The 24,832-nt window shown below is 42.6% G+C and overlaps 1 protein-coding gene across 3 annotated transcripts in view; it reads left to right on the forward strand.

The window, feature by feature from the left end:
• Positions 1–21,644, forward strand: part of ass1 (argininosuccinate synthase 1) — a 31,304-nt gene extending 9,660 nt beyond the window's left edge. For all 3 annotated transcript variants that reach the window (XM_026173741.1, XM_026173742.1, XM_026173743.1), the window contains 9 exons: positions 364–434; positions 542–572; positions 5,689–5,779; positions 9,797–9,881; positions 12,030–12,094; positions 14,436–14,567; positions 16,851–17,007; positions 21,113–21,178; positions 21,271–21,644. In XM_026173741.1, the coding sequence (XP_026029526.1) occupies positions 364–434; positions 542–572; positions 5,689–5,779; positions 9,797–9,881; positions 12,030–12,094; positions 14,436–14,567; positions 16,851–17,007; positions 21,113–21,178; positions 21,271–21,319 (747 nt within the window). In that variant the 3' untranslated portion in view covers positions 21,320–21,644. The remainder of the gene's footprint in view (positions 1–363; positions 435–541; positions 573–5,688; positions 5,780–9,796; positions 9,882–12,029; positions 12,095–14,435; positions 14,568–16,850; positions 17,008–21,112; positions 21,179–21,270) is intronic.
• The last annotated feature ends 3,188 nt before the right edge of the window (positions 21,645–24,832 follow it).

Genomic DNA, 24,832 nt, shown 5'->3' on the forward strand with positions numbered 1-24,832 from the left:
TTAAAGCGCAGATTTTTTTTTTTTTACTTTAAAAAAAATAAAATTAAATAAATATAAATAAATAAATAAATAAATAAATATATATATATATATATATATATATACATATATATATATATATATATATATATATATATATATATATATATATATATATATATATATATATACATACACACACACACACACACACACACACACACACACACACACACACACACACACACACACACACACACACACACACACAAAATGTCTTTGTCTGTAATCCTTCAGTCAGAACCTTCTCAGTGGAGACGTACCCTTTTGCAAGTCGCGCTCACAGGATGTAACTTAAAAGCTTCTTTTGCTGTTAAACTGTAGGAGCATGGCATCCCTGTGCCTGTGACCCCTCGGGCACCTTGGAGCATGGACGCCAACCTCATGCATATCAGGTGAGCAGGACTGGTGTGATGCATCTTCTTTAGCTCTTATTTCAGAATCTTTGATTTTATTTTATTTTTTCCAGTGAGAAACTTTAATTGTTCAAATTTCTTTACAGCTACGAGTCGGGCATCCTGGAGAATCCCAAGGTAAGCTCGCAATGTTTAATAAAAGGAAACATAATTCATCATTTTTTATATTTAATCCTGCAGGGACTTACTTGTGTTAATTTTGAATTTATATTAAAGCTGTTACAGTATAATACTTGTTAACTAAAGAAATGCCTTCTAATATGCTGTTCTGTAACTGTTCTAAGAAAATAGACCAAAAATTGTTTTGTGCAGACTGTCTGAGGCATTTTTTTCTAACCTTCCTCACTGACACCCCTGTTCAAGCTTGTAAAAACAAGAGCTGATCAGAAGAGTTTTGCACAGGTGCAAAAACAATTTAAGTGAACCTGAAAAGGTAAGGTAAGGTTTTGCCTAAACTTCTGAAGGATGACATCATCTTCAGATCAGTACCTGTTCTTGAAATTGATCGTGAGAAATAGAAAGAAACCTGCATAAGCCGCTTGACGTACATCTCATTTTTGACCATTGTGAGTCATCTCTTCAGCATCCATCTCATGCGCACACGCCGAACTAACAGACCTAATGCTGCGTTTTTGTGTGTACGTGTGGTTAAATGTGTCAGACACTCGGAGGGACACATCAGTAAACCTTCCCTTCAGTCGACTGACCAATGCCAGCCCTGCCAGAGACAAACATGACTCACTCTCCCACAGTGCCATGGGTGAGTCAAGGGTTTGATCTCTGCAAGGTTAAAGGTCAGTGTAGTACATACAGGTTGCCCCCAGTGACCCCCCCACGCCCCCCAGAGCTCCCATCCCTCGGTCGTTGTGTCTGTGCCTCTGTCTCTCCTCACCCCGGGTCCTCACCAGGCCCTGGGAAGAGCCTGGGACACACAGACACTGACTTGTCGTCAGCAACGCTTCTACTAATTCCCGATTTCATGGGAGCCTGGGAGGGGGAAGGGTTAGGGCGTTGCGCCCAGCTGGGGCCTCCTGAGTTCCAACCCCAACTCCTCGGGACCTCATTGTTCCACTAGTTGCGCCGCCGCAGGCTGCGACGTGGGAGGGGAGCCATTTCATCATGACACCGTGACACCAAAATGTCACCAGTAACAGTAAAGTACAAAGACAGTGCGCCAGACAGATGAGTCCCCAATGGACGGGGTGTCACAGGGAGGCGAGGGGTCCTGCGCTGCTGGAGCGGAGATGCAGGGGCAGGGCCACTGTAACTCACAGACCTCCATCTCTTGCTGTCTTTCTCTGTCCCTTTCCCACCCCTCCGCTGCCTCTTTAGTGGCCGTCCTGTGGAGAAATGTTTTGAAAAGAATGAGACGAACTAGCTCAATAGCATAGCGATGTATGATGATGGTATTGTGTGTGTGTGTGTGTGTGTGTGTGTGTGTGTGTGTGTGTGTGTGTGTGTGTGTGTGTGTGTGTTCATGTTCATTCGGGAGGGGTTTGTGCTGAACCTTTTCTCCGATATTGAATCGATTCATGGCCTTAAATACAATGAAATATTTATGGCACCGAGGTCTGAAGTGGTAAAAGGATTTGAATATATTACCCCAGAGCCTGAAATGTGGGACTAGGTAGAAATTTCTTTACAAAAAAGCAAAAAGTTTTCAAGTCTTTTTGTTAACATTTTAATTTAAAAAAAAAAAAAAAACACCAGTGCAATTTAAACTTGGGGGGTAAAAACAAAAAAGCCACTTCCCCCTCCAAATTCTTAAACCAGCAGGTCACATTCTGATCTACCTGAAGGTCATCTGATAGAGGTCACCTTGCTCTCTGTACCAGCCTGTCTCTCTGCTCCAGTTACAGCCCTGAAGGCTGAGGTCGGGCCGCGACTATTCAGACGATACAATAGTCCCCCCCTCTGTATCTGTGATACAATGGTCCCTCTCTGCTGAACACCGTCAGATTAGAAAATATCCAAATGGTCGCTCGTATGTTCGTCTGTAGATAAGCGTCAGCAGTTCAGGTTACTCTGTGATTAACACTGTATCCTTCCTGATAACCTCAAACCAGGTCACCTACACCACAATAGGCTGCAGGCTTTTGTTTACTCATCTCCATATGGCAACGTTAACCTATGTGAAGACATGCATTCATGCCAGCTTTAGCTAGCTGTTGCAGACTGTTGGCATGCATCTGATAAGTGCACTGATGTAGTGGTTGTTATAAAGTTATTAGATTCTGGTGTTGCTGGGAACATGAAGGTGTAGTCTGTTTTGTCTCCTGCTTATTCTTTACTAATTAAGAAGAGATATTAGAGACTGTAATGAATATGAATGTGCAGGGTTTTAATGCCTAGGATTTGCCTAATTACATTTCTGGAAACAAAATGCTAACTAGGAAGGCGATAAACAAATATTATGTGCTGTTATATGTTTTTTTTGACTTCATAGACCACCACCTGTTGGCAAAACAGCTGAGGTTTTAATTGTTGCTTAGCACCTCTTATGTTCTGTCATCCATCATGTGTGGTAAACAATCCGGCACTTGTGTTTGGATGTCTCCACATCCTCAAGCTTCCTCACTGTCCCCGCTCTCTTCGTTCCTCCGCACATGAGCAGTCAGAGTCTGCCCTGAGGCAGCTTGACACTCGTCCTGAGTCATTAAAACATCACCTCGGTCTTAATTATAGCCTCTGTCAGCGAGTTTCCCCGGGCCTGCTTCTTTTTTCCTTTTTTCTTTGATCCGGGAGCTGATGGCCCACTGCTCCCGTTGACCAGGAGTAAAGGAGCGAAACGCCGTGCCCCTGCCCACCTAGAGGAAATGAAAACTTGTTTGCTGCCGTTCACATTTGATCGCTGGAAAGATGGATGGTCGGAGGACTGCCTGTAGGGGTAGGAAGTGGGCTCGTAGGTGTATGTATACATGTCAGTGTGCGCTCTGAAGCAAAGAGGTCAGTATTTGTCATGCGCCTTCGCTGCTCTCAGGTCTCATTAGCCTGACCTGTGCTACTCGGCGAGTGCTCTCTGCGCCCATCTAAGCATCGTCATCATCGCAGCTTTGCCTTCATAGACAAGCGCCTGCTGTCCTCATTAAATTCAGCCCAGGATGTGACACTATCCAAGGGCGCTATGAATATAAATATCTCTACAGCACAACACGAGCATATTGTTTTATTCTTGTCTCAATTTGCCATGTTTGCATTTTAAGGAGAAGGACAGACTTGAAACGTGGTGATTTTAGGATCATTTCCAATCTGTTGCGCCAAACATGTTTTCCTTCTTTTTTCCCTCTTTTTTTTTTATTTTTTTATTTTTTTTTTTTTAAACCATCCTCTCCCGCTCTCTTCCCAAATCCTGCTTTCTCCTCCTGCCATTTCTGCTTCTTTTGGCCCCTTTTTGGCTTTGATTGAAAACCAATGAGGCGACTAATAAGTGGAAAGATAGAAATTTACTTGCTTTAAGTTCATGCGTCAGCCTTCTCCTTTTGCTGCCCGGGCCACGTTTAGCACAACAATATCGCAGAAGCAAAGACTGCCAAAGGAGCTGCTCTGTGCTACATGATGGTGCGCTTCACGCCCCATTTCCCACCAATACCCCGTCGCCCCCCCGCCTTCGCCATCTCTACCTTTTCCTCTCTTTCAGGGCCACGGCTTTGGGACAGGTCCACCTGCAGGGGGTTTGAATTGAAATGCATTGATCTCTCGCTCACTGGAAACAACCCTGTCCCTTTACATTTCCTTTTTTCCCCCCTTCTTTTTTGTATTCAGTAGTATGTAAGTTCAAGCTCTCAGCTTTGGCATCACATTACTGCTACTATACTTTTTAAATTAATGATTTTTTTTTTTAGCTGATCGTGTGAAAATACTTTAGTGGTTATTTTAAACTCGGACGTTCTTCAACAACAAAAGCAGGGAGCCTAAATGAACAACTTCTTGTTAATTAAATGATAATTAAAAGACCATAAATGGAAAAAACTATAAACAACAGGTTTCCTGTAGTGTAGCATCCCGCCACCTGCAAGTATTCTTCCAGCTGGTGCCTCTCATGTGCTGTGTTGCATTTGCAGGTTAGAAAAAGATTAATTCCCTCTTTCCCTCTTCCCTCTCCAAGAGTAAGCATCAAAAGGCTTTTTAGGGCAGTCATTTTGTCCCTCTCCCATTCGCTCTCATTTGGCATCTTTCAGGGCACTGAGGCAGAAAATGAAGGAGAGGGAGACAGCCGCCTTCCCAGTCAATTTCGGTGTTTAGTTAAAAGGAAGGAAAGTGATTGCGCTGCTCGTTTTCTCCTCACTGACAGGCGGCGAGCGGATGCCGATTAGTTATTGAATGATGATTTAGAGTCTGGTAAAGCTTTCCATTTAAATGCACCCAGTGGTTATTTTGCATAGTCCCCCTGCAATTTGCCTCAGCTCAGGAGACATTGGCCATCATCTTGTCCTAATGCCGTGTAATTGTTGGAGGGGTGCATCGCTGGGCAGGCACGTCAGACCACCACGCTCTTTTAGTTCCCAGCCGTGACTTTACTGAAATCGCTCCCGGCTCCCGCCAGCTGGAAAAAAGAAAAACGACAAATGTCTGTCAACGAGGACAACTTTAGTGGATTTTAGGGTGTAGACTTGAAGGTCTTATTGTGCGATGCCCATTTAGGGGAAGATTCTTCATTTGAAAATAAAGCAGAAGGGGAAACGTCACTCAGAAAATCACAAGTGGAAAACTGGAAGATTAGAGAAGAGTGAGAGAATGGCAGAAACACGATAGAGTCGGCAGATTCTCTCAGACGGGCAGAGCTGCTGCTCAGATCGGTGCTGTCGTAGCATCAGTGGGGTTTTATTGTTTTTTCACTTGTCAGGTATACACTGTTCTTTAGGATGTGAGTAATTTCATTCTCGTGCCCTTTCCCACTCTTTCTCGCTGTGTTCTGCTTTTCCTCGCCTTCCCCTGTGGTGCAGGGCCACATGGGGAAAATGAAACCAAATAGAGGAGAAAAATGGAACATTGATTTTTTCCCCCCTTTTTTTTGTCTTCACTAAAGTCCTGATGTCGTTTTCAGGTCTCTTCTTTTTCACGCATCATTCCCTCTGTTCTTCTGCCCGCCGTGTCCTCACACAACAGTCTCTTAATACTGTTTTTTTCTTCTTTTTTCTTTTTGATGAGGTCTCAAGAGGTCTGAGTTATTCCTCTCAGGGAGTGAAGTGTGTGAAATGGAGAGAGTGAGTGTGTGCCTTTGTGTGTTTTTCAGAGTCGTGCACCGGCTGACCTGTACCTGATGACCAAGAACCCAGAAGACTCTCCAAATGTCCAAGATGTGCTGGAGATAGAGTTCAAAAAAGGTTTGTGGGCTCGCCACATGTGTCACCTGTTGATCCCTCCATCAGTCTGCATCTGTCTTTTACCTGTTTTTGCAGTACTGTGCAAAAGTTTTAAGCCACCCATCGTTTCTTTTTGCTTTTATTCTGTTTCATTTTTGAAAGTTTTCAGTAATAGGTCTCCAGGTTTTTGTTTTTTTTTAAAGCTCTTTCAAAGTTTTTCTTTGACTGCTTTTTCACTCATTTTCAGCTCCGCCCTTGTATCTGCCCATTTTCAGAACACCGCTTTTTGTTAAGCCAATGATCAGTGAGTCATTCAAGCTTAAAAAAGACACCTGTATTGTCTACAATAACAGACAGCTTAGCAAAGAAACTGTTTTAAATGGTATATTTGGGTGCTTTGTTACTACCACGCGGTGGCAAAACACATAATTTGCTGTAATTTCTTTTGCTGAATCTTTGAAAAATGCCCAAAATAACAGTTTGACAGAGATGGCGTAGGATCAACACACAGAAGAGCTTTAAATGTCCTTAAAGAAGCCCAGAGAACTATTCCTGAAGACTATTTGAATACATTACAAGAAAGCTTGCCTAATAAGAAGTGTAGAAGAAGAAGAAGCATGTACTTTTTATACTGTTTCTGTTTGCACATCTTTTAAAGATACGTATACATGTTCCAAGATACAGACAAATAATTAAACATGGAGTCACATATTCATTCCAACATACACACAAACAGATGTAAACGATGGTCCAGAGTAAAGAGAAAAAGATTAAGGGAAAGATAACCTGTAAAAATTAGTTTTCAGCAGCCGTTTAAAGCAAATCACAGATTTGGCCGGGCCTGACAGGCTGAAGGAGGCTTTTCCAAAGTTTGAGCACCGCAGTCTCAAAAGCAGTCTCGCCTCTGACTCTAAAGTAAGAGGGTGGAACAGTTAGGAGACCTTGATTCAGCCATTTGAGAAGTCTGCTGAAGCGATGATGTCTCAGTAGCTCTAATAAAAGAAACAGGGGCCTGTCCATGTAGAGCTTCATATGTTAATAAATTTCACTGGGAACCAGTGAAGGGAAGAAAGAAGGTCTGTAATGTGTGAGAATATGCGTTCAGCACTAAACGGAGACTGGCTAAGGAGGACTGAGAGATGCACATCAAGAGCGAGTAAGAGTAATCGAGGGAGGAGAAGATTAAAGAGTGAACTAAAAGTTCAAGATGACTGAAGGACAGTGAAGGCTCGATTTTTGTGATACTTCGGAGGTGAAACCTTTATCATGCGAATTGAAAACAGACAATTCAATTGACCTGTTGCCATGTATTTGATGAATAATTGAAGAATGGATGTGGTGATGGAGGACCTGCACAGGGTTGGTGTGACGGATGAGCCACTGTGGTGACCTCTAAGAAGGAGGTGAATTATATGGAGGATAATCACGCAGTGTTTTTAGTGTCATTTCTTTGGCCTCTGCCTTACTTTGTGTTGCTCCATCAAACCTGGAGACATTCTGTTGCACGTCATGCATAAACATTCAAAAAATGTGTTAAATGTAAACATTTCGGAGCTTCTGTTAATCATCGTTAAGAGGTCGCGTCCACTATCGCTCACTGTCCACTGCAGGCCGTACCTCATCTTGTTACTTAACACTGATGGTTACAGCTGTAGGGCTACAGATCTGAGGCTGACTCAGCTGCACTTTATCACCATTTCTGACCACCCAGTCTTATCCCTAACCCCTCACAGCATTACTTGGTCCCAATCTGCCATGTTTGACCCGGGGGCACACACACAGGCCGGAAGCATTAACTCCAGCTAATACATTGAGCCCTGAGGGGCCAGGGGAACGCTCATTAGATATATTGCTACGAGGCTCAGGGTGAGTAGTAGAAAGTGTCACATGTTTGTGCAAAAAGAAAACTGCAAGACGCATCCAAGCCTGGGGCAAATGGCACAGATGTCCCTTCATCGTGGTTCCTCGGTGGAGGTTGAACTACGGCAACATCAATAGGCTGAGGAGACACTAGCGCCTCTGATTGAACAGACTTAGTGGGCAGCTTTACGAGCTATAAGCTATAAGGGTAATTTAAGGGAAGTTCAAAAGTTTAGCAGGAAATTTTAAAGAGCAAATGAAAATGCCTTTCAGTGGATCCGCAACGAAAATGGATACCCCGATCTCTCTTTACCAGTTTCCCCCAAAGAAATGTTTAACTCCGAAACAAGTTGCTCGGCGTCGGTTATCTGGAGATGCTTTTGTAAAACAGCGATGCTCTAGTAAAAGCCCGGTCTGGTTTCGCGGGCCCTTTGCATGCCTGTGCTCCATTTTCACACATATTCTCTGTGCCTTTTATTGAGCGCTCTATGACAAAAGCTGTTTTAGTTGTCCACACAAAGGCCCAAGCCTACTCCTCCCTCTGAGCACAAGATCAGCACAAGAATGTTTCATTTCATTCCCCCTCCCACCTTTTCATCCCTGCCTTTCTCACCAACGTTTTCTCACTGATTAAAAAAGAATATTTAACGACAGGAACCTTTCTACCCCCGTCAAACGCTCCGTTCCCCCAATCCTCTCCCCTTTTTTTAAGTGAAAAAAAAAATCATCCCTCCCTCCTTTCTTGCCAAAGAGGTAAGGAGGAAAAAGAGACACAGAGGAAAAATGTAAAGCAGTAATTTTTCCTACAACTGTGTCTGCGCTCCCATTGTCTGCACTGTTAGGCCACAAAAAAAGAAAAGAAACTGAAGAAAGGGGATCATGAGTGGAAAAATACCCCCTCGGTAAATGATAGAACCCAGAACAGCGCAAGGACGAAAAGAGCCGACCCCTGCACTCCCACGTTCAGACGCTCAGCTAATTTATTTAAACTTTTAATCTAATTATTAAATATCTAGGAGAGGTTTTTAAAAAACACACTGCCCTCTCCTGCTTTCACTCTTTTTTTCTTCTTCCCCTTCTTCTTCTTCTTCTTCGTCTTCCATGGGAGCCACCATGATTCCCGCGATATGAGAATGGGCTGTCAACAAAGCCCTTGTCTAAAAAAATTAGCCAAGTCCCTCACATGTCAGTCCCATTAGAGCTTAGCAAACGCTAGCTGAAAAGCAGAGAAGTGCTGCTCTTCTCTTCAAAGCTGTTTGACTGACAACTGCAAGCACGCTCAAGTGTGTGTAGGCCACGGGATGGACAGCGCAGCGGATTTCGTCCTGCTTCCTCCTTGCGTAGTCTTAAAAAGGATATATACCCCCCCTCCTTCCACCTCCACCTTTGGCCTGCGTTGCTTTATCAAAGGCCACGAATAAGCAGGTCTATGACAGTGATTGATGCGCACTTGGGTTAAGTGTGCGGAGAGATCGTGGGCGTCTAAAGAGCAATAGGAAGATGAGTGCAGGTGCTTTAGCTTCCAGCACATGCGCAAAACACACACAAGAAGTGAGAAGGAAAAAAACCTCTGAGCTGAAGAGAGTATGGGTAACAAAGCTGTGTGTGTAATTGAATTAGGTAAAGCCAGCCCACAATTTCACAGCTTTCATATGAGAAGGGCCTTTGAATTTATTAGCCCTTCTCTCCATCTCCTTTTGTAATGGCTTTCACTTTTAGCTGGAGACTATTTATTTGACTGGCTGAGATAATAAGCGCTTGTCAGCAGATTTGATAAACTCTCCTTTGTTTTTTTTTGTTTTTATATCTGTTCAGTGAAAATTAATAATTTGTTTTTTAAGCCATTTGTCCAAAACATTTTTTTTAAACTAGACTGTGAAAGTAAACTTTATAACTCTTTGATTCTTTGATGTGTTTCTTGTGTTTTTGAGCGTTACATTAATTTATCAGCTGCCTGCTTTGCTGTAGTTGTTCTTTGTTGTATCAGAAAAACAGAGAACTTGGATATCAGCCTATAGATACAATTTTGTTCTGTTTGAATCTCAGATGTAAGAAAGCATGATGTAGAGGATGGATAACGGCCTGCATCAAAGCTATTTTAGTTACTATTTATGATTCTGTTTCTATGTTGGTGTTAAAAAAAATCTTTTTTTCTAAATCAGTATTTTATTCCTGCAGGTGTTCCTGTCAAGGTGACCAATATGAACGATGGTATTTCCAAAAACACAGCACTGGATGTCTTCTCTTACCTCAATGAGATCGGGTAAGCATTTTTCTGTGGCTTCAAAACAACACGCACCTTCTGTGTACGCCTGTAAGTAAGCCTCTCTATCAGGATCGTGTCCCCAGAGGTGGAGCAGTGGTTAAGTTTACCACCTCTAGAATGATGTCTGTCGCTGCTGGCCCTGGGATCAACTTCCACCAGTTTTCCCTCCTGCGTTTCTCTTCCAGCCTTGTTTCCTCTCTCTGCTTTCCAACTGTCAGCGTAAATGAGAAATACTGAAGGTGAACCAGGCGACACCACAGAACAAACTGTTTTCCTCTGCTGCTTTTGGGTTTCAAGGTGTTTCCTGTGATTTTTATTTTACACACACTTTTTTTCTTTAATTCTTAACTTCAGACCTTCAGACTAATGCAGCACATTTCTATTGAGTTTAAGCACTCAGATTGTTTTCTTATTACAAAAGATTTTTAAGATGACACACACACACACACACACACACACACACACACACACACACACACACACACACACACACACACACACTGATTAATACATCAGGGGCAACTCTGGGGTTCAGCAAACCACGTCTCTGATCAGTGGAGGACATGCTCTACCAAGCAAATGCATCCTTGTGCGAACAGTGCCCCTAATCTGTAGCCAGATGCTACAGGTGTGTGCTTTTATTAAACTTGTGCAATGATGTTGATGATGCATTCCTATGATTGCATGATTGGTGTGTATCTACCCAAGATATTTTGGGTTTATTTGAATTCTTACTGCTCTTTGACACAAGCACCCCAAAACAATAGCTGTATGGGCCACATTCAGGTGTCATTTTCCTGTAGTTGCTGTAGAAGCTGTTCATTCAGTATTAAGTAGCTGCGAGCCAAAGGGTCTTCAAGAATCACTTGTAGTAATTTATCGATCTCTAAATAAAAGAGTTTAACTTCAGGTAAAATAAACATTTATGTGTTATTTAAATGTTTTATGCCTCCACATTTGTAGTATAATTCTGATAAAGTCACAGCAGGCGGACATTGTGCCAGACACAACCCTGGTTTCTGGAGCTCTATTAGCCCTCTGTCCTCTAATAGGATTCCACTGGAATGTCTGATAACAATTAAAAACACCTAAGTGTCAAGTGTTAATTTAAAGATCATGAGTAGGTCTTTTAAACTATGTATGACCATTTAATATTTCTACATTTCATTATCTGTTTCTTATTATCTCTTTCTCCGCCTCCTCTCTTTCATCTGCCTCAGTCATCATTGCTCTCTCTCCTCCCTCATTCTCTTTCTCATCACCTTCAGCCTCAGCCAAGACTCCTGAACTCAAGTCAGGGGTCTAACAACAGAAAATGTGGGTAAACCTGCTTATTTATTACTGGTACCGCCATAGTTAGTTTTTGCAGATCCGACATGCAACCCTCGGACTGGAGACTTCCAGGTAATGTTAGGCTCGAGTATTTTAAAAATCGCCCTTTCCTTCTGACAAATAGCTTGGTTGCATTCTCACATCATATCAGAGTTTGTTCACTAAGTGTGTGAGCCACTTCAAAGAAAGTTTCTCTAACAGCAGCTAATGGCAGCGCTCACTGATAGAAAAGTTCAGCATAACTTCAAAAACTCACCTCGGCATTGCTGTCATCAGAGAGAAGTGGGATTCACTGTTTTACAGCCTCATTCAGAGTAAACAGGCGTGGACACCTGGTACAATACAAGCTGAGGTGAACAAACGACAGGCTGTATTCACTACAGATGAACTCCAGCTAAAATGTATGAGGTGACTCGGGCAGGTAAAAATGTAAAATATTTCAAAATATTTCAAAATATTTTTATTTCTGATTTATTGCTAAGTGTTGATATTATTCAAACATGTTAAAATATATAGTTTGCACAAATATATTTGAGCTGGAGAAACATGCTGGCCGCCCGTGGCCATTGTTAAGGAATGCATAGCAGCTGGCTGAGCGTGTTATTCGTGGACTTTTATAGGCAAAAAAGTGTAACACACATTTTCAATCAACAATTTCCACCTGTTTTCTGCAGTGTGGCCCAAAATGTCACACAGATTGAATAGAAGGGAATTTCAAGGTCAACAAATTAGGGAATTGGCGGAGCACTTCTTCCTTTTTGATGATCTAAATAATTTAGGAGTTTATCCAACAGTCTTGTCTTTATCTCTTAGGGGAAAACACGGAGTGGGCCGGATAGACATTGTTGAGAACCGTTTCATCGGCATGAAGTCCCGAGGTAAGACTTAAAAATGTTTTGTTCTTCTTTGTCTCTTTTTTTGTGCCAGATTCACCATTCCTGACTTACTTGAGCAATAATATCCACTGTAAATGCAGTAAGGTGCATATATTTGCACTTACTCTGAACTGCCTCATAGTATTTTAATTTTACATGCACTGAAAGCCTTCCTTTCAACATCCAGAGCTTTCATCCAATTTGCAGTTATTTTACATGAATGCTTCAAGTGTCACCTCTGCTGTTCTACTTCCATAAAAGTGGGCCGGGTGGCGAGCACGCTTCTTAAGAGAAATGTTTTTCCTGTGGTTCACCTGGAATCATAGACTCCAAAGTTGCTTCCATTCACTTATGCATGCACACATACAGAAAACACACACCGTGAAGAGGAAAGGTGCACACGCTCCAGTGGATACACACAAATGCACAGTCGATCACGTATCTGCGCACACATCGCTCTAGGATGGTTTTTTTGTCTCTTTATCTTCGGCATCAGCAGGCAACTTGAAAAGCTTCTTTGTTAGGTCTCTACATGTATTACCACAGCAAATATACAGGGCCAGCGAGCAGCCCTGGCCTTGCGAGACACGCTTACACAAACTGTCCTCTTCCTCCCCGACACTATGTGCTATGATTGGCAAATTGACTGGCCAACAAACTGTGGCTGTGGCGCCACTTGGCAGGTAGAAATTGGAAAATGGGAAGCCCACTTTTCTCTCCCCTCGACTGAACAAAAGATCAAAGCTGTTTCCTACACTGAAGCAATAGGAAGAGGTGGAGCAAGAGGTGCCCGAGTGGTTGAATAACTACCATCAAGTGTTCACGTTGCTGTCCTCGGAAACGGCACTCGTGTTAGCACAATAGAAGATGGGAGGAATTGAACGGGGACATGTCATTTGTGTTGGGTCATATTTATTTGTGTGGGGTCAGGGAGGCGGCAAGGATTGAAATGGTTTGTCAAGAATCTTGTCACTGTGCTACAAAGCATTCAGCAGCCTGTGTGCCAGACTAACATTTCCCTCCTGTCAAAACACTGTCAGACCTCTGACCAGTGCACCCATGATGGCCTCAGCAAAAAGCAGTCGGAAATGGCCTCATCTTTTGATGAGCGGGCTGCCTCGTCAAAAACTGCTGTCAGACATCAAGATGCTGGCTCTAAAAATACTTATAAAAGTCTTTTTTTTTTAATGTCTTCATCTAAAGAGTCCCACCAATAATTAACCAGCTCATCTTGATCTAGAACAGGGGTGGACAACTCCAGGCCTCGAGGGCCGGTGTCCTGCAGGTTTTAGATATCACCCTGGGTCAACACACCTGAATCAAATGATTAGTTTGTTACCAAGCCTCTGGTGAACTTCAGGACATGTTGAGGAGGTCACCCCTGATCTAGAAGATATTTAGCTTTATTCGCTTGCTTGCGCTACCTGTTTATGCTCAGCTAACAGTTTGCCTGAAGGGTCAAAGAGGATCAGCTTAAAAAGAATAAATTCCTGTCCTGAACCCCTGCAGGCCTGCAGCCATGGTTAGCATACCTGCACTGACTGTATAAACCTCAAAGCCACTGGATTTTCTTTCTTTAAGCCTAACTAAACTGCCACTGTTGGGGCTTAACCAGATAGCGTTTCATTGTTTCCTACTCTCCGTGAAGCTAGTTCTGTTTTTGGAGCACTTAAGCCGAGTTTTGTTCGGGGGCAGTTTTAACTCATTTATCTGATCGAGCCTAGAATGGAAATGTCTTTACGTGCCCTCCGTGGCCCAGGATCTCCAAAAAGCCACAAGCCGCTCTTGCGGCAGCCTTTTTGAGGCTTTAGACAATTAGCGGCGTCACTAATGCTTTGTTTTTTTTACCTGCGAGCACAAAATAAATGCTTCTCAGATCAGCGGTCTTTAGGCTTGTACAGATTCGGATTTTACCTGACATTTAAGTGACAGCTTCATTTCTCCTGTCATCTACCTCATCTTTTCTCCCTCCCTGTCCAGAGGGGGTAAATTGCAGGGTAGTCAGAGCCGTGGTCCAGAATCCGGGCTGACAGGGGCCTCCTAACCTGTCACAGGCTGATCCATGTTTTGTGAGCACTGTGAAGGCCTGTCTGTCAGACGGCTGATGTAGTTGTTTGGCTGCAGTTAGTTCAAATGAACAGACCTTGTAGTTTATGTTGCTATGAATGGCCTGTGAAGATTATGCCTTGGAAGTAATTATGTGCACTATCCCAGTGCCTCTAAAAATATGATATTCATGAGCAGTCAGGCTTGTAAAGGTGCCAGCACTCTCATCTAAAACCCAGCTGAAGTCTTTTGTGCAAGTTTGACTTTGTTTTGTTGATTTTTGCTTTGGTTTGTTTAGGGATATATGAAACCCCAGGAGGTACAGTTCTGTTGAAGGCCCACTTAGACATTGAGACCTTTACCATGGACAAAGAGGTGCGGAGGATCAAACAGGGGCTTGGTATCAAGTTCTCTGAACTTGTGTACAATGGTGAGTGCCCAAAATATCTCATCTTAATTATGTTGTTTCCTCTTATTCTGTTTTTCTCCTGTGCAGTTCCTGCAAGAAAGAAGCAAACACGCTCAGTGCATCCGTACACTGCTGTGTGTTCAGTGTGTTTACACGTGTGTGTCGAGCTTTTCTCGGCTCAGGTGTCCTAATCCTCCCTTCTGCTCACTCTTCACCTTCATCCACATAATAGGATCAGTGCCATTACAGACTGACTACTAGGTTGCTTCAGTTATACCCTCCAGAGGCAGGAAACACACACACACACACACACACACACACACACACAAAGGTGATACTTTGAGGAGGAGGGCAGAGATTAAACCCATTGTGGGTTTAAATCATTAATAACTCTGCAGATAGCAGACGGCTGGTAGTGGGGCTTATGTTAACAATCCACCTGTTCAGCATCTGTTTTTTTGCAATATTTACCTAAACAGTGTTTTATAGGAGAAGACACATTTGACACTAAACGACTGATTAGCGGTCAAATAAATGCTTAGTTGATTAAAATGAATCTAAATCCGCTTGCAGAGGTTTAAAGAAAGCCCAAATCTTAAAGCATCACTTTCACATCACTTTTGAAAGCAAAAGACCAAAATGACGGATTTCTTTGATTGACGATTTACAATAATAATTCGTGTAATCTTCTCAAACAACCACTTAACAGAGCCATGCTGGCATCTAGAAGCAGCTAACACGAAGATCAAAAAAGAAAGGAATGATTGTCTTTGAACATGGCCAGATGATGAGGTGGAGGTCAGCCTCTGGTGAGAGAAGGACCCCTGCTGAGTGGGGTGTGACTGACCTCTGAACATATATAGACGTGTCCCTCGCCCATCTGTCTTAGTGACTGATGATCCAGCTCATCAAAATTGGAGAAAAGAAAGGGGGAAAGGATCTTTACCTGAGACAGAAACGAGACCAGAGCAGAGAAAGAATTGTATCTCATAAAAGAGCGAACAGTCAGATCTGTGTGGCCATCCGTACTTGTATTCAATAAATAAGGAAAATACAGTGGAAAGATTTTAAGCAGTTTAGATGTTAAATTGTTATTCATGTGCCCAAACGTATCCATTACAAGGTGTCCTGATTCCAGGTGTTTGGCTTTACATGAAAACAAAGACGCAACAGTGACGACTAAAGTCCCCAGAAAAACAACTTGTTTAGACCAACGTGCCTCCCAAGTGTCTTTGAAAAACCATTTGCAGGTGAACTGTGAAGATGGATTTTTAACACTGCATTAAAGTAAATAAGAAACACAAAGTCAAAAGCTTCCAGGTTTTATTATAGCACTTATGTAGATCTTGGGCTGTGTGAGCAATACAAAAGTCAGCAACACAAGCACTTTTCCACAGTCGTGTAAGCAACAGGTAAGATCTTAAGAGTACAATAGTTTCTTTTTCTATAGTGTCCACAAAACAGGTGGCCATGGCAACCATGATGATATTCAGTGGTTATTTTGGAACTAATATGAAGCCTTGAACTTCATTTATTATGGATGAAAAGCTAAATAACCAGCTAACGCTAACTAAGCTTAGTTTGCAAGGTGCATCCGTTCACTATGCGAGTGCCTCACATAAACCCTGATATCTTGTAGTTGGTTCCAATTAGCTTACAAATAAAGTTCACAAAGTTGAAAATCCTTCCATTAAAACACTTCAAAGATAATCTAAGGGTCCACTGACTCCAGTTAGCAGAGGTGAAGCTTAGCAGATGGTCTGCATCCACCTGTCATTCAAAGCATCCACATAGAAAGACACTAGAAGGAGAGGGAACCGTTAGTGATGTGAAGCAGGCGGGTCCTGATTAAACCTTTTCCCATTTTTGAAGGGACTGTTTAAAGTGATGACTGATAGAAGTGAAACGTACTGCTGACGTGCTAACTAAGCTACAGGGTGACCTTGAATAACCAATCATGACCAGCTGGCAGCTGTAAAGTGACAGCAATATATCACTGCTTTATATGTGGATGGGCATCTATAATGCATCATTTTAAGCCTTGTTACCATTAATACTGGCAAGTTATTAAAATATTATCTATGAACTACTTATAAATAGGCTGTACACATGTTTAATTATTCTCTAAATATGGGATCTTTGATGGGGATTGACTCATTTTTGTGTGGATGCCTCAAGTGGTCATTCGAGGAACTGCAGTTTTTTTTTTTTTTGTTTCTTGTTTTTCAGCCCTGGTTTTGTCTTATCTCTCCATCTGCCTGGACTATAATAAAAACAACTCCTAAACCAACCCTTGCATTACAGGTTTCTGGTACAGTCCAGAGTGTAATTTTGTGCGACACTGCATCGCCAAGTCCCAGGAGAACGTGGAGGGCAAAGTGCAGCTGTCTGTCTTGAAGGGTCAGGTCTACATCCTGGGACGAGAGTCACCCAAGTCCCTGTACAACGAGGAGCTAGTCAGGTAAGCAGAGGATGAAATACAAAAAAGTGCATATGTGTGTGTGGTTGTAAGACAGAAGTGACAGCTGCGTGTGGTGCTGCTCTGGTGCATCCACATGTTCACCAGTCGGCCTGTTATTAGGTCACTTTGACAAAGCTCTCTGATGATCTCCACATCAGCATACTTAACTGACCCTGCCTCACAAAGACATCAGAGAAGTGTCAGACTCAGTTCCTGCAGGGCAGACCTCAACACCCCCCCTCCGCCCCGGCCTCTTAGCTGTGGTAACAGTGGGTTTGTTCAGGAGGGTGACCCCTAATGCCCTCTGGGCAGGCTCAGCACTGACCAAAGTGAAAACCTCCTCCATATGTCTCTCCATCTCCACGTCAGTCACACACACACCAGTTGTACCCTAAAGTCAGAGAGCTAATGGTGTTTTCAGCCAGACGAGAGAGGTGATTTCACTCGGCTTTTAAGAGGAAAGCACCAGCATGTCATGCTAGTTAAGCAGGTCAGAAAGAGAGACACTAAAAACATGCCTCACACAGTCAGCCATTCAGTTCCTTAGACTGGTTTGGCAAGCGAAACAGCCAGTTTAAAAAAAGGAGAAAAAATCAATACGGTGAGTGTACATTTTGTCCTGTGAGAGAGGGGGAGATAAACAGAGATTATACTGTACTCAGACCAGGCACGCAGCCAGCTTTAGTAACCCATACTGGCTTGTTTCAGTTTAGTTTTTTTTTTACTAATATTCAGTTTTTGCTAAACTTTCAACTCGTTTTAGATAAATTATAACTCCTCATTCCTTTAAACAGACAATTTGCTGTATGGTTTTAGTTGATGAACGCTTGTGTTTTGATACGAGGCTTCATTTTATAAAGTCACATTTCTCAGCAGGGATGATACGTCTGTGTGACTCAGTGTTGTGTTGCACCATCGCAAAGTCCTCGGGGCCACTGACAGATGGGCCAGTGGTTCCACATAAAGGGGCTCTTTAGAAACATCAGCCCCCCAAAAAACTCTCACATTAGTCTCAAATTTAGTCACTCACACTGACACACGGCTTTATTTCTTACCCACGGAGAGCAGGTTTTTCTTGATAAGGTGTTGTCTTTTCAGGAAAACACACGCCTGTGACTACAGACCTGTCGCCCTACATGCTAAACCTGAGAATAAATGCTTGAATTTACGAGACCAAGCCGACTCTCAGGTGCCTTTCAGCAGTTAAAAGCAAAAAGATATTCAGTTTCATATATACTTTTCTTTGTTGATCGTATACAACAAAGAAAAGTATGAAATTCTTTATATGTGGCAACGTGAAACCAACAAATGTTTGGGTTCTTACTAAAGTCTTAAGTAAGATGATGAAGTTATAAAGAAAATAGTTGTAATAGTTACAAAATTGATTTTGTTCATCTTCTGGCCTCTTCTATTTGTGCCGCACCAGTGCTCAGTTTCTGAAACTAGTGTTAGCATTAACATTTAACAACAATGAGGAAAACATGTCATACATTGCAATTTTTTAAAGATCATAGATCTCACTGCATTTTATAAGATCTGTGTTTGAGATACAGAATGTGCATATATAGAATAAAGACACTATTTTATTTCAGAGGTGCTCCTGGTGAGCTTTTGCTTTCGGTATGTAATTTTGCCTCAAAGTAAGAAAATAAAAACTCAGTGATACACCTGAAACAGGAATACGCTTTTATTTTTTCTGTAGTTATCGATAGCTTTCTCCAGGTAGCTGAGATGGTGGGACACCAGTATAACCAGAGTAGCTGTGAAAGCTACCCAATAAAAGAAAAGGAGCAAAAAGGGATAGTGACAGAAGCTAAAACCAAGAGTGAAACTTAGAAGGGGATTTGCTCAATGAAAAGAGCTCCAGGACTTGGGAAGGTTCAGAAGTTTCAGCTGGAATTATATCTACTAAATCAGTTAGCAACAAAGCCTAACAGCCTAATACAAAAGGGGCTTTAAAATGGAGGCAGCGGGTTAGGGTGCAGGGGGGAAGTTGTCTATTGGCACTTTAGAAGAAACTTTATTGGATTATTCTTTAATTGAGAACAATGGATAAAACAAACTGAATGAAAACTTGATCTATTTCGAGAAAATGCAGTGAACCAGAACTTAAGTGCTTTCTATTGTACAATAAAATGCATAAAATCCCCTAAAAATAAGTGTTAATACACACTCATTGGCTACTTTAGTAAGTATTGCAGCATTGGGTTGGACCCCCTTTGCCTTAATCTTTTATGGCACAGATTCAGCAAGGTGCTGAAAACATACTCCTCAGAGGTTTTGGTCCGAATCGACATGACAGCTTCACACAGTCGATGCAGATTTGTCAGCTTTACATCCATGATGAGATGATATCCTGTTCCAGCACATCCAAAAAGTGCTCTACTGGATTGTGCAGACCATTTGAGTACAGTGAACTCATTGTCATGTTCAAGAAACCATCCTGCTGGAAGGAGCGATCAAAGGACAGGCACACAGTGGTCCTAAAGGGATGGACGTGGTCAGAAACAATAGTCAGGCAGGCCCCAAAGTGTGCTAAGAAAATATCAAACACACCAACAGGCTGAACTATTGATACAAGGCAGGATGGATCCATGCTTTCATGTTATTTACGTGAAATTCAGACCATGCCATCTGAATGCTACAACACAAATCGAGACTCGTCAGATCAGGCAATGTTTTTCCAGTCTTCTCCTGTCCAATTTTGATGCCTTGACCATGTCTACATGCCTAATCGCGTTGACTTGCTGTCATAATATTGGCTGATTAGATTTTGCTTTAAAAGCAATTAACCGAGCGTTCCTAACAAAGTGGCCATGCCAGACTTGTTGGAATGTTTTCCAGTTTCTACAAAACATGTAAAACTACTTAACAACACATTTTTATAGATGTAATATGTCATTGATATACAAACGAGTACTTACTTATGTATTAGATGACAAGCTTATTGTGAATTACTTCTTCGTTGCCACTGACAGATGGACGTACCTGACAGCGATACACCTGGAAGCAGCAATCTCATACACACACACTCTCACTTATTTGCCACTACATGAAAACCTGTCAAAATCACACACACACACACACACATAGAGACCAGATTAGGCATGAAACCCCCGCTGACATCCTGTTGGCTCTCCACAGGCAACAGTAAACGGCGTCATTAACACAGTGGTAATACAGCCCTTCGCCGCACCCATCTGAGACAGAAATGTCACCCTCCTCGCTCTCAGCAGTCTCCGCTCTCAATTAGACTGCAGGGTTTCTTAAAGGAATACACAATCACATGCTTGCAGACACACAGGCACAAAGTGCTGTATTCTTTGTGGCCACTCACTCATAATGGTGTTCAGGTGCTGGGCAGGGAGCCTTGTATTGAGAGTTGATGATTTAGTTGTCGGCCTTTCTTTTTATAGTGTTTATCCTATCATTTGTTGGCAATTTCCTCTTTTGCTAAGTGCTTTTGAAGAATGAGTGCAAGCTGTACACCGGGAGTTGGGGGTGTCATAGAAGGAGAGGACTCAGTAAGGGAGTGTATTAAACACTGCAGGTAGAAACTGCTGTAATTACACAGCACACGGGCACTCTTTGTGAGACACAGTAAGAAGAGATGACTACACAACAAGCAGCCTCGACAACATGGGACAACGCACCGCCGCAAGTTATAGATTTACTACTTTTTCACAAGAAGTGGATAAACTGGAAGACAGACAGCAGATTACAAAATCATCTCAACACTTAGCTCACAGTTGATATGATGGGATTGTTTGTAAATGGGTTATGTGCGTCTTTTGTGTTCTTGTATGCGTGAGCGTGTTTTCATTCTGCTGTGTTGATGCGCAAGCAACTAAAGAAGAGCATTCAGAGGAAAATCAATTGGGACACTGTTTCAAAAGATTATCAATGATCCAGTTATCCCAGCGGTTGATGAGGCTCTGTCTCTCTTTATGTTCACGCCAGTGACGGCAAACACTTCAATCAGTTTGTTACCCCACTGTCCTCTAACGTTTGCCTTCAGTGTTTGGTCCCTCCTTAACTGATCCCAGATTTGAAGATTGCTCCCTGTTGGCTCACCTGCTTCTTTTCTGACTTCTTTTTGTTTCAGCATGGACGTGCAGGGAGACTACGACCCGTGTGATGCCTCTGGATTCATCAGGATTAATGCCGTCAGGTTAGCGTTCGCCTTAAAACCAAAGAGTGACTGTTTATTAAAGCCAGCTCACACCTATGCTTCATCCTTCTTTGTATATTTTTCTGCCACAGGTTAAGGGAACACCACCGCTTGCAGGGTTTGTCCAGCACCAAGCAGTAGTTGGTGTCAGTTGTGGAACAACACCTTCTTTTCTTGTTTTCTCTCTCCATGACATATTACAAACCAACAAATTTTAGTCTTTGTGCCTCTAGTATCTACCTTATGCCTTATTATGTAGTGTTGGTTGTATTAGCACAATAGGAAGCACATCATTTTCATAGTTGAAAGCACGTAACAGCAGGATTGGCTCACTCCAAAATATGAACTGTGGATAAACTCTTGATATGTATTTCTTAGTATTTGGTTCCCTGGAATTTTCTATTCTTGGCATCATTATTTTAATACCATGAACTGTTTGTATTCAAATAAAAAGGGGTGAAATTTCCTTTTTCTTTGTTTCTCTTCCACTTTTTGGTGTTTCATTATAAAAAGCACAAGTCATTTATGTCTTTGGCAGACTGTGTATTTGTTTTTTAGTTTTAATGCATGCCTGTTTAAGTCTTGGGGCCACACTCGGTGCCCCGAGGAAGCCGTGTCATATTTTACAATATGCAGATGTAAGGGGAGCGCTGCAGAAGTGAGCATAATGGTTCAGTGATAGACACTGAAGTGGAAGCAATGAGGTCATTTCTGAGCTCAAATGGCACAAGTCAGATGGAAGGAAAACCAATTGGACGCGATACATATGTATATTCGCCAAGCATGGCGTCCCCACGCTTACACGACAGAGGCAGGAGGGGGTATTGTAAGGTTCACTTACAGCTTTTTTTCTTTTCTTTTTTTTAAATTGGAAGGTGGTACATTGGTTAGCACTGTTGCCTAATAGAAAGAAGCTCCTGAGATCAAATCTAATCTGGGGCCTTACTACGTGGAGTTTGCAGGTTCCCCTTGTGCATGTGTGGGTTCTCTGCAGCTAACATGCATGTGGTTAGGTTAATTGGTGATTCTAAATTGACTGTAGGTGTGAATGGAAACGGTTGTCTGGCTCTGTGTGTTATCCCTGCGACAGATTGCCGACCTGTCCAGGGTGTACCCTGCCTCTCGCCATGTGATAGCTGGGACAGGCTCCCCTGCAACCTTCAACTGGATAAAAAGGAGAAAATGGATGAAAAATGGGTACGCTCTTTTGGATGACTATTTAAAGATCTGTGAATAGGTGAACGTGGTGCAGTGTCGCTCAACAGGAAGACTTGAACGGGAATTAACAAGATTAGGAAGGAAATCTATAAAATTAGCTTTAATGTGGAGATTAAGGCATTAGGGAACAAAACTACAACTGTACTGCTGAAAACACGAGTAAAATATGTGTATGCTAATGTGGCGGGTTATTGTTACAGCGGCTTTTCTGAATCAACTGAAATGTGGCAGCAGATACTAAGTGCTTAAGATGTCGATGTTGTATTGTGACAACATTTTGGAGGTCGACAAATTAAAGGAAATACTGACTTGTTGACCTCATTCCTTTGCCCCCTCGCAGCCTGGATACTCTGAAGGAAAAGGTCCTCTACACTACATTCCATTAAACCAAGGTTCATGTTATACCATGACAAAGCAGTGAAGAGCATTTCTCTTCAGTTTAAACTTTCTCGTTCACTTTTTTAACCTGGATAACTGCAGCCTGTTCAAACACCATTACTGGTATAAACCACTGGGGTCTAAACAGGCGCAAAACAAACACTGTCTAAGCCGTTTTAAGAGATGCACTGCAGCCCTGAACATTTCTATTAATCACACAGCAGAAGTGCATGTGAGAATGCAAATGTTAGCTGGTCTTCAGCCTACCGGCTTCTCATTATAAAGTCTATGTCATGTGGGATTGCACTGATGTGTGAATACATCTGAAATGGACCATTTGTGGTTCCTACATGTGGAACAGCTGTGGAAAACAAAACTGCAAAATTCATGTTAAAAAAAAAAACAGGTTAAAAGTCTTTGATGTGCAGTCCTTAAGCATATGCTTGCCCCCCTGGATTGGCTTTGAAAACCCTTAAAGGAAGATGTTACTACACTGAGCGATGACCTCTGCCCTGTGAAGAATCATTTCTATTCTGATGGGAGTTGTCTCTTCTTCCATAGAGCATCAGGCCTTCAAAGTAAATACAGTGGACACACTGTGATTGGAAAGCACTCTCCCTCATCATAATAGAGGCTTCTCTTTCTACGTTTTAGGTGTTTGCAATTTCCTTTTATGGTTAGATGTAAAAATAATTCTATGCTGTAGCTGTTTCTCTTCTTCTTCCCTAGTTCCCACCACTGAGAGATGTCAGTCCTGTATCGAAGTGCTGGGTACGCTGTGGGCCTCATATTAGGGTCCACAGGCACAGGAGACCCCCCGCCAGGTCTAATGGGCAAAGAGGAATTCTCGGACCCTTTCAGTCCTGCAGCAGCCACTCAGCCACTGCACAATTACACGGCAGGCGTCTCAGTCTTTGCCTGGTCAATTACCAGCCAGTCCCTGCATTTACTGTTGTGCGCACACAGGTTGTAAGATAATCAGTGTCCAAAATTGCCCGGTTAGAATGAAGGGATGGAAGGAGAGTTATTCAGATTAGTCAGTCAAGCTGAAGGGGTGGCAGGAGGGATGGGGACAGCTATCAATCTCAATCTGGCTTCAGTGGTTGGAGAGGGGGGAGGATTGTGGTGACCTTTCTGTTTTGTTTCTAGAAAGATATGATCCTGTGGAATTTTTTTACTGATATAATAGCTTGCATGCATTTCTTTTCAGAATTACAAGGTTGCGTATTGAAGTTTTACTTAGGTGAATACTGCTCTATCAACAACTCTGCACGTGTGTGTGTGTGTGTGTGTGTGTGTGTGTGTGTGTGTGTGTGTGTGTGTGTGTGTGTGTGTCTACTTACCATATCACATGTCATATCCCATCCGCCACCCCCTCCCTTCTACCTGCCTGTCCGGCCAAGCAGGTATGAAAACTGTCCCACACCTGACCAAGGGAATTAATCATCCTTGACCCTGGACCAATTACCCCTCATTACCCACTATGTCTTCCTCTCAGGGGAGAGTTGTGTGACAATAGAGTGACATGAAAGTCAGCGGTAGCACAGGACCGATGGACACTCCTAATGGACACTTCTGTGCGACTGTGTCTTCTCAGGAGGCCAGGTTGACTAGCCTTCCACTCCCTGTCACTCTTCCGCAGCACATGTACAAAGGAGGCTATTGTCCCGGATCACAGTCCGCGACCTCTTGAGCTGAAGTGCAGAGGGCCGCCGGCAACAAAAGCTGGAAAAGAAATACTCAAAGGTGGTGATGATAAGAAGGTTTAGTTTAACTTTATTTAACCATTTGGTACAGCTTTCTAAGATGACAGCACTTTTAAATGGATTCTAAGTTACTAATAATTTATAGACCAGTTATGCAAAATACTAAAATCTCTTTGGATGAAAGTCCAAACTTCACTTCCATCTAGTATTAATTCAGCTGCAAATGTTTGAAATGTACAGTGATTAAGTGCAAGAGAAGGGATGGGTGGTGTTGCTAATGCATGATCTCTCCAAAGTGTACCCTACCTCTCGCCCTATGTCAGCTGGGATAGGCTCCAGGCCCCCTCTGCAT

Source organism: Astatotilapia calliptera, chromosome 7, assembly GCF_900246225.1.
Source record: "Astatotilapia calliptera chromosome 7, fAstCal1.2, whole genome shotgun sequence".
Taxonomy (NCBI): Eukaryota; Metazoa; Chordata; class Actinopteri; order Cichliformes; family Cichlidae; genus Astatotilapia; species Astatotilapia calliptera.